Consider the following 10,206-nt stretch of genomic DNA (forward strand, 5'->3'; position numbering starts at 1 on the left):
TTAGAATCAGACCCTTATTAGAATTGGCCTCAACCAGTTCTGAGGTGTTTAACACCTATGTGCTGAGTTTTTCACTTGTAAAGTAGAAGTAATAGGGTCTGGAGCTATATATAGTACAGTGGGTAGGGCACTTGCCTTGCATGCAGCAAATTGGGGCTCAATCCCTGGCATCCCATACAATCCTCCAATTCTGCCAGAATTCTTGAGTGCAGAGCCAAGAATAAGCTCTGAGCACCTGTGGGTATGGCCTGAAAACAAACAAATAAGGAATAATAAACAAACAACCAGGCAAGGAATAATAATGTGCTTACATTTTCTTTTTGTAAAGTTAAACTAGGATAATATGTAGTGTTTTGCCATAGTGCCCAACATATCATTGGTGTTCAAAAAACAGTTGTTCTTGGGGCCTGAGAGAGAGCACAATGGCTAAGGCACTTCTGACCCCACGGTTCCATACAGCTTCAATATGGTCTCTAAGCATTGTCAGTAGTGATTACTAAGTGTAGAAGCAGAAGTAATTCCTGAGCACTGAAACAGACAAACAAGCAAACAAGTTCTTGTAACTATGGCAGTTTTGCAACCATCCACTTAGTTCCGATAAAAATGGTCTTCCAGTCTGAGGCCAGAGTAGTAAGTATGATCTGACTGGAGGTATTAGGAATGAGGTGATCAGACATTCCGGCCTTGAGCGCTGCATTTTTGGCCTTTGCAGAAAAGAAGCCAGTTGGTCAAGAAGTTGAATGACTCCGACCACCAGTCCAGCACCTCCCCACTCATGGAAGGCACACCCACCATCAAATCCAAAAAGAAGCTGCTGCAGATCATCGACACCACCCTGCTCAAATGCTACCTGCATGTGAGTTGTCCCAGAACCCAGCACCCAGAAGCCCCCAGCCTTGAGATGGGGGGATGCCCCATTGGGATCCTTGCTTCTGGTTGAGTGATGAGAGTTGCCTGGACTGGACCAGATTTCTGTGAGCTTGGGAGTGCAAGAAGGCAAGAAACCTGGACACGAAACATGTGTTGTGAGACAACCTAGACAGTATCAGAGCCCCTTGCTGCAGCCTGATAGAGGCTTGAGTGCTTTCTCTTGCTTGAGCTTCTCCTTTGCTCCTTCAGCTTGAGGCAGGTGTGGGCTCAGGAAAGGGCTAGGGCGGACTCCCCCGGAAGCTGTTTCCACGGAATCCCCTGCTTCCTCTGCAGACGAACGTAGCCCTGGTGGCCCCCTTGCTGCGCCTGGAGAACAATCACTGTCACATCGAGGAGAGTGAGCATGTGCTGAAGAAGGCCCACAAGTACAGCGAGCTGATTATCCTGTACGAGAAAAAAGGGCTCCATGAGAAAGGTGACCGGGAATCACTACCTTCGGCCTGCTGTCTCCCGGGGGGCTGTGCCTTCTGCGGGAGGCTCACAGCCTGTTCTTGGGCTTCCCGGGCAGCTCTGCAGGTGCTGGTGGATCAGTCCAAGAAAGCCAACTCCCCGCTGAAAGGCCATGAGCGGACAGTGCAGTACCTGCAGCACCTAGGTACGGTGGGAAGGGGCCCTATCTGGGTCTGGCCACTCCATCTCCTCCCTGTGGGTCTCGTGCTGCCTTGCCAGCCCCATCTTGTCCTGTGTTACCCCAGCTGGGGTAAAAAAAATTCCCAGTGGTGGTGCCACGGCCAGCTCAGAGTGTAGCCAGCCCCGAGGATACTGAGCAACCCTGGTGCTGGTGCTTGAAGAGAGCTTTGGGCTCTGGAAAATTCACTTTGGGTACCCAGTCCAGCTGTCCCCCTGCCCAAGTGGGCTTCCCCCGAGACCACGCTTGGCTTTTCCCCCAGGCACAGAAAATCTGCATTTGATCTTCTCGTATTCAATGTGGGTGCTGAGGGACTTCCCAGAGGACGGCTTGAAGGTAGGTCCCAGAGTCCTTCGAGGCTCCTTCCCTAGAGAGAGGTGGGAAATTTTGTGTTTCTTTTTGCCAGTGTGAGGTCCAGTGTGGTCAGGGGAAAACCCACAGGTGTCAGGACCCATGACTGAGGCTGCCATACGCTAATTGGCTCAATCTACCTTTTGTGTGTCCTCCCCAAAAGTTGGTCCACATCATGCATATGTGTGCCTATGGGGGAGGGTTTTATCTTTGTGGTTGCATGCCTGTGAGTGGGGTTTTGTGCCTGTGAAGGGTTATGTGCCACAATGCCTATAGAGGCTTTATGTGCCTATGGGGGTTTGTGTGCCCGTGAGAGAATTTGTGTCCCTGCAAAGAAGGTTGTGTGCCTGTGAAGTGTCTGGTAGAGAGTGTGTACCTAGAACCACAGTGAGATGAATCTCTGGCTTGTCCCCACAGATCTTTACTGAAGACCTCCCAGAGGTGGAGTGTCTGCCACGGGACCGAGTGCTCAGTTTCTTGGTAGAAAACTTTAAGGGCCTGGCTATTCCTTACCTGGTAAGATATTTTTTAGTCTGAACTGAAATGATTCAAAGCTGGGCAAGCAAGGCCAGGTTTGGGCAGTTCAAATTGGGGCCCCAGGGACTGGCAGACATATTAGGTCAGGGGTTTCCTTGGAAGAAAGATACATCAGACCAAGCAGGGGGAAGTGTGACTTTTTATTGCTGCCTTCTAAACTTGGTCAAGTGCAGGGAATTAAGGGAGAATACTGTTGAAGAAAAAAGTCAAAGTCACATGTGTACAGCCACATTATGACCAGAGGATATGCACATAAGCTTGAAATACCAGAATACAAGCATTTTCTCTTAAATGGACAGGCTAATTTGGAGATTGTTGGACAGAATTGGGGGTTTTAGATTGGAAATCATGAATATAAGTGTAGGTTGCTGGATTGTGTCGCCAATTTCCTGCTGATTTTAGGTAATTGGTGTAGCTTAATGAGGGAGACAGTCTGGATGACAGGGTCTGTGGTCCTTTAAAAACATGAGGCAGAATGGGTGACCTGGCAGGTCATGGGCAGGGTACCAGGCAGACCTGTGTCTCCCACAGGAACATGTCATCCATGTTTGGGAGGAGACGGGCACTCGGTTCCACAACTGCCTGATCCAGCTGTACTGTGAGAAGGTGCAGGGTCTCATGAAGGAGTATCTCCTGGCCTTCCCTGCAGGTACCTCAAAGGAAGCAGGAGCCCACTAGACTGTGGTGGGGTGCCTGACCGGGGAGCGGTAAGCGAACCTCACCCTTCTGTGCAGGCCCACTGGGAGAGAGGGTCATCAAAGACAACAGAGCAGCTAAGTGAGGACACAAGAGACCTCCGTGTCTCACAGGAGATCTCATCAGGATTGAATTGCCCTGAACCCTGTGGGGGGTGGGAGTACGGATGACATGGAAGGACAACACAAGGACAGTGGAATGTACAGACGATACATCTGTCTCTCAGATACAGCTAACCTCACACAAACTGGTTTGCTAACCAGAGTGTTTCTGGACCGCTATTTCATTTGCAACTCCAGGCTGATGTTTGGGAACCAGCAAGAGCCGTAGACTAAGGGAAATTCAACTGAAGTGACTAGGCAGCCCTTTCTGCTTACTGTGGTCAGGTGACATCTTTGAGCCCTCAGCTCCTTTATTTTTTCTTGACAACCCCACCCTGCTGCCTGACTGTGTCCTTTTGTTTCTTTTTTTTTTTTTTCTAAAGGTAAAACCCCAGTTCCTGCAGGGGAGGAAGAGGGGGAGCTGGGTGAATACCGCCAGAAGCTACTTATGTTCTTGGAAATTTCCGGCCACTATGATCCCAGCCGGCTTATCTGTGACTTTCCCTTTGATGGTGAGTCTCTGGTTTAGTGTCAGAAGCCACTTTAACTGATATAATGGAAAAAAACCTGCCTTAGTCTTTGCATGTTTCCTAGCACTCAAAAATAGCAGGGTTTACGGAGAGCCCTGTTTTAAGCTAGTGCTAGTCTCTCCTCAGACTCACTTTGGGACCAGATCTCTGAGGGGTCCCATTTTGGGGTATAAACCACACATATGCTCATTTATAACCAGATTGAAACTGGTTTGTTGCTCTGGTACATATTCTTGGCCGTGTTCATTGTTTGGCAGTTTTAGTAATCACCCTAATTTGTCTAAAAAAAATTACATCTATGCATTGTGGGAGCTCAGGGAACTTATACTTGTTTTCATCGCTGGATGTCTGGCACAGTTTAGGCACTTACACTGTGCACATAACTGTTGAGTATTACCATCTCAAAAGTGATTGCCAGGGGCCGGGCGGTGGCGCTAAAGGTTAAGGTGCCTGCCTTGCCTGCGCTAGCCTTGGACGGACCGAGGTTCGATCCCCCGGTGTCCCATATGGTCCCCCAAGCCAGGAGCAACTTCTGAGCACATAGCCAGGAGTACCCCCTGAGCGTTACCGGGTGTGACCAAAAACCAAAAAAAAAAGTGATTGCCAAATTGATATAACAGGTGCCAGGGCATGAATCTGAGGTGTGGTCCAGAAACCAAAAATGAGTCTTTCCCCTCCTGTTTTCTTTTTTCCTTTTCTGTTTTGAGGGTGTGCCCAGTGGTTCTCAGGGCTTACTCGTGCCTCTGAGCTCAGGAATTACTCCTAGCAGGCTTGGGGGACTATATGGGATACCAGGAATTGAACCCAGACTGGCAGTGCATTACCCGCTATACTACCACTCCAGTTCCTCCCCTCTTTTTAAAATTTTAGTCATTTTTTTTTCTGGGGGAAAAAAGTATGTAATGAGAATGTATCTGCCCATTGTTTGGTACTTCCAGTCTGGTGCTCAGGGAAAGGTACCAGGACTCTTCTCTCCTCCCTTTCAGGCCTCCTGGAAGAGCGCGCCCTCTTGCTGGGACGCATGGGAAAGCACGAGCAAGCCCTCTTCATCTATGTGCATGTCCTGAAGGATACGCGGATGGCTGAGGAGTACGTTGACCTGGCCTGCCTCATGTGGTCTGGAAAAGCAGGTCCCACTGAAGCAGGGGTGCTTGGCCTGCAGTCAGAGCAAACCTGACCTCTACATTGGCCCTGAGGGTGGGGAAGGGGACTCTGAGGTGCTCACACCAGCAGCCTCGATGCCCTCCAGCCTTGTCTCACCACCCTCTCCCTTGCAGATACTGCCACAAACATTATGACCAAAGCAGAGATGGCAACAAAGATGTAAGTGTGACCCTGGTCCCAGGGAGCGTGTGTGCCCTTTACTGTTGCTCCTCCCTCCCCCCCCCCCCACCTTCAATAGGTGAGGAATAGGAACTGCTGAGTTGAAAGAGAATCTGAATAGGCTCAGTGCCCTGGGGAATCGGGCAGGGAGATAGGTAGCATTCTGGTTTCCTATGAATGGCTCTAGCTTCCTTCCCTTGCCATCCATGTGATTATGAGAAGCACCCCATCATCCTCAGGCTCTCAGGAGACCTGGCTTGTGTAATAAATTTGTGCCTTTGGAGAAGGATTGGCCACTGGTTCTCCAGGGAAGCCAATGCAGTGCTTATAGGATAGAGGATCTGCATTTACTCGATGGACCACTGGCTTCCTTCTCACACCCCTCACTCTCCAATCTACCTCCTTAATAAGCAGACAGAAAGTACCCCAATACTACCTCCCACTGAACTTTACCAATGGCCCCCTGCCACTGAGTATTGACTAGATCACATATGGATCTGTGAGCATCTGCATACATTTTTACTCGTCTTGCCTAGGGTGGTGGTGGTAGTGGGTTGCTACTGGGATCTGGAAGGTCAGAGTCAAGGACAGCACACAGGAGAGCCCCAGTCAGAATTCTCACACCCGGGCCTAGGGCTGGGAGCAGTAGAAAGTCAGGCCATGTTTCTTAAGTTCATCTTCACTGACCAGAAAGTGGGAGGCATTCTGTTGTGCACTAGTGTTGCCTTCAGCAGAGTGCTTCAGAAAATACCTCACCCTGTTCCTTCTACCGTTGTTGGTTTTCAACGCCACCACTTGACTGACTTGACCAAAGTCTTTCAAAAAGGGAAAAATTACGCAACTTAAACACTCTCCATAGCAATCACTGTCGGACCAGATTACTTAGCTCTAGGTGTGTCGTACTGGAAATCCTCAGATGTTGTTGCCATTGTGACATATCTGGCTGTACCTGTGCCACAGGTGTATCTGTCCCTGCTGCGGATGTATCTGTCACCCCCCAGTGTTCACTGCCTGGGGCCAATCAAGCTGGAACTGCTGGAGCCACAGGCCAACCTCCAGGCAGCCCTGCAGGTCCTTGAGCTGCACCATAGCAAGCTGGACACCACCAAGGTCAGGTGGTATCTGAGGAGTGAGCACTACAGGGGGTGATGACAAGTGGAGGTCGACTGTGGGGTCCTCAATGTCTCCCCTGTTCCCGTCTCCACTCTCACTTCTAGGCCATCAACCTTCTGCCAGCAAACACTCAGATCAATGACATACGCATATTTCTGGAGAAGGTCTTGGAAGAAAATGCACAAAAGAAGCGGTTCAATCAAGTGCTCAAGAACCTTCTCCATGCAGAGTTCCTGCGGGTACGAGCCTGCCAGACTCTACGACACTCAGGAGTTCAAGGCAGTGAGCCCCGAGTCCCTGTAGACACAGCACAGGCAGAGCCTCAAAAGAGATCCTGCCATTCTCTGCAGGTGTTTCTGTGGCAGAGTCAAAGCAGGTGGGAGAGGGGTTCCACTTCACTTTTCTCTGCTCTTGCAGGTCCAGGAAGAGCGGATCTTACACCAGCAGGTGAAGTGCATCATCACAGAGGAGAAGGTCTGCATGGTGTGCAAGAAGAAGATTGGGAACAGGTGAGCCTCTTTGCTTCTTCTGGGCAGCACCCCCACCCCATTCTTGCGTAGGGGGACTTTGACCAAGAACACCTCCTCCCTCTTTCGGCTACTTCTCCTTGCTGATCCCCATTGGGGGCAGTCTTTTGAACACAAGAGACCTGTCATGGAACTGTGGACCTTGCCCTTCTCTGATAATAGAAATGATACAGCCATTTGGCCTGTGCTAGTTGTGTGGGGACTGATGCCCTTCTCTTTAAGGAGGTGCCACTGAAGGAAAAGAACTTTTCTACCTACAGCCTCATAACTTGTATGAAATTCCAAACCAGCATATTACTTGTTTTACTTTTTGTAGATGATGCTGGGGATCTAACTCAGGGCCTCACAACATCAAGGCCAGTGCTATACAACCAAGCCACATCCTGGCCTCATCATATGGGGTTTTCTCTTTAGATTTGGAGGTTCTCTTTTGGTCCTTTAAAAATACAGTTTAGATGACAAAGATACAGTATTGTTTTTAATTATGTTTATGGCTGTGCTATACAAAATTTCTGTACCACATCCTTAACCACCAAAGTGCCTAAAGTCCTCCAGCACTGTCCTCTGTCACTTTTAACTTCTAGTCCACCTGCTAATCTCCTTTCCTTCAAATTAGAGTGGAGGTCTTTTACCTTCTGTGACTTAACTTGTTGCCCTTGGATAGAAGCGGTCCATATGCTTCCATATTGCTGGTGTAGCAACAGATAGCCCCACACCTTCGAACTGCTTAGCTCTCATCCCTTTATCATGTGACCATGAGCCCAGAGATCCTAGCAACATCCTTGGGTCAGGGTGGGCTACACTGGAGCCCCCTCTAAGATAGGTGCCTATTCTCAGTACTGGAGGGGAGATGAATCTTATCCTAAATCACTTTCCTTCCTGTAGCGCATTTGCAAGATACCCCAACGGCGTGGTGGTGCACTACTTCTGTTCCAAAGAGGTGAATCCAGCCGATACCTGAGTGACAGAGGCGGCAGCAGACAGACAGCTCGGCTCCCTGCGAAGAGAAGGGGCGCCCAGCCCTGAGGCTCATGTCCTGGCATGTCCAGCTTTATCCTAGAGGAGGAGAGATTCATTTCCCCTCGCGCATCATTATGTGGCCAGCAGTTCCAAAGAACTGAAGACTTGCTTGAATTGGAGGCTGGTGACAGACACCATCTTGCCTTTGAATATTGATCACCAGAGCAAAGACACATGTGTGACCCCAGGGTGGTTTGTTCAGAATTTTCTATCGAGGGACCTGCAAGACCCTTTGGCGCCACCAACGAAGTGTTTCAGGCCAAACAGTTTGTCCTGATGGTTATGTGTCCATCACGGTTGGTCCCTGTGTGGCCCAATTGTCTTCCCCCCCCCCCCCCCCCCGTCTGTTCTCCTTCTCTTCCTATTTATTTTTTTATTTGTTCTCTCCCCTCACTGCTCTGCCCAGGCTTCCTTTCCCATTTTCCTGATATGGAAATAATATATTTAAGGTAAAATGAGAAATGAGGATGTCTTTACTTCCAGAGGTACTTTGGTCAGTTTCCAGTCTGGCACAAGCCTCTCTGAATACTCTGTACTGAAAAGCTTATTCTCAGTGGTGTTCTCAGCACCTATAGGTGGCATGTCTGTCTGAAGACAGGATGTGGTGCCATGCTGGGCATGTGCTCTCACAAAGGCCCCCAGCACCCCTCTACCACCTGGGCAGCTGGCTTAGGAGTGTGGATTACTCTGTGTTCTAGGACATTTCTCCTCACCATTGTGTTGCCATACCTACAGTATGGCCCAGTGAGCAACATCATTTTGTGTTCAGGCACTGGGGATTGGGGAGGTCACTCTTGGAAGTTGTCTGTGAGTGTATCTACACCACATGGAATTAACAGATCAGAAGCCATTGGTAGGTAGATGGCATCAGGCATGCTGAGAAGGTGCCAGGGATGCAGGACAGCAGCTGTAGGGTTCAGGAAATGACAGTGCTGAAGAGAGGGGTGGGTGTTGTGAGGGAGCCAGCCTCCCAGGGGTCACCCTTTGTGTGCCCAGGATTAGTGTCCAGCACTGCAGGCTGGGCATGGCTACACCCCATTCTCACTAGGGCTTTGCAGACTCACAATGCTGATACTGTTTCAGTAGTGGCCCATCTGTGGCCACTGCTACAGTGTGACCCTCCTCACACCATCCATTCAAGCCTGAGTTGTAGACCAACAGGTGGTGTCAGTGGACTAACCTCCTCCAGCCCACTGTCTTTGGGGGGGTCCAAGGGGGAAGGGGTGACAAACAATTAATTCTGCTTTGGTTGGGGAGGCAAATTTCACCTCCAGGCCATTTCATCAGCCTTAGCTACCAGAGCCCTATCAGCCCTGTTTGCACCAGCTGGGACCTACCTCATCCAGGAGCAGCAGCAACAACCTCAGGCTTGCTCCCCCACTGGGCAGCAGGAACTTTCCCTGATGTGTGTGCCCCTGTGCATGTGATGCACCCCCAAAGCTGGGGCCCAGGTGCTGTAGAATAAAAACCTGCATCGTCTTCCCTCTGGGTCACACTAGCTTTCCCAGAGCTCCTTCCCCAGATTCTCTTTGCCTTCCATGGAAGAACAAATGGTAGAGGCCAGAGTTGGAAAAATTCAAAGTGGGGTGTGGATGAAAGTCTCACAGTGAATACCAAGAAGGAACCAACACCATCTATGCTTCTTCCCACCACCTGTGTGGCCTGATGGGAAACGTGGCCCCTGTGACTACCAGGTTAGCAGCAGAACTAGAGAGTGTCCCACATTGTTGTCTCTGCTGGGCAAACAGGCCAGCTGATCAAGCTAGTTTCTCCTATATAGTTTCCCCTTCAACTGAGTGGAAGGTCAGAGAATTGGTGGGTTTAAGGGGGCCCAGAGATGAGGAGCGAGTGAAGTGTTGGTAGGGTCCTCCTGTATCTCTCTGAAGCCATCAGTGGCCATTCAGCCTTTTCTCTGGGGATTAAAAATGCTCAGGAATTCAGGAAGCCTGGGCAGAGGTCTTCCAGCAGGGTTCGACAGCCCAGAAAACACATCTTCAGGCATGCAGTCACTGCCCCCTCTATTTCTGTCCCCTCCTGCAGGATGCTCAGGTATCGCCAAAGGAGTGACTGGCATGAGACAAGACATCCAGATGGTTCTTGGGTTCACTTTCAATAAAACAAAAACAGACCTTTCCCTTTAGGCCTGGCCAGTAGCATTCATGTCCCCTTTTGTCCTGGTAGTTTCAGTTCTGAACTTGCCCTTGGGGTCACTGTGGAGTTTGAATTCTCTCTTTAAGTGATGTTTCTTTAGTTTCTCAGGAGGGATGTAGGGAAAAGCAGAGATGAAGAAAAACGTATCTCTCCCTGACTCGCCCCAGAGAAAACTGGAGACTCCTCAGCTGGGCCTCTAGATTGCCCCTACACAGTGGAAGGCTGCTGTTGGCCTTGTCAGCTCCATCTGACCAAAAACCACTTGCTGTGCCTGCACCATCTTGGAGGGGGCCTGGGCA

The 10,206-nt window shown here is 50.0% G+C and overlaps 1 protein-coding gene across 2 annotated transcripts in view; it reads left to right on the forward strand.

Annotated features, from left to right (window-relative positions):
* VPS39 (VPS39 subunit of HOPS complex) overlaps nt 1–10,206 on the forward strand; it is a 90,148-nt gene that overhangs the window by 39,905 nt on the left and 40,037 nt on the right. Inside the window, exons 13-25 of one of the 2 annotated variants that reach the window (XM_049781510.1) lie at nt 713–856; nt 1,204–1,345; nt 1,439–1,525; nt 1,821–1,894; nt 2,327–2,425; nt 2,978–3,095; nt 3,627–3,755; nt 4,760–4,862; nt 5,051–5,096; nt 6,057–6,206; nt 6,314–6,448; nt 6,627–6,718; nt 7,622–7,697. In XM_049781510.1, the coding sequence (XP_049637467.1) occupies nt 713–856; nt 1,204–1,345; nt 1,439–1,525; nt 1,821–1,894; nt 2,327–2,425; nt 2,978–3,095; nt 3,627–3,755; nt 4,760–4,862; nt 5,051–5,096; nt 6,057–6,206; nt 6,314–6,448; nt 6,627–6,718; nt 7,622–7,697 (1,395 nt within the window). Of the gene's footprint in view, nt 1–712; nt 857–1,203; nt 1,346–1,438; nt 1,526–1,820; nt 1,895–2,326; nt 2,426–2,977; nt 3,096–3,626; nt 3,756–4,759; nt 4,863–5,050; nt 5,097–6,056; nt 6,207–6,313; nt 6,449–6,626; nt 6,719–7,621; nt 8,219–10,206 lie in introns of those variants that run through there. The other variant, XM_049781509.1, reaches the window with a different exon arrangement.

Source organism: Suncus etruscus, chromosome 10, assembly GCF_024139225.1.
Source record: "Suncus etruscus isolate mSunEtr1 chromosome 10, mSunEtr1.pri.cur, whole genome shotgun sequence".
Lineage (NCBI taxonomy): Eukaryota > Metazoa > Chordata > Mammalia > Eulipotyphla > Soricidae > Suncus > Suncus etruscus.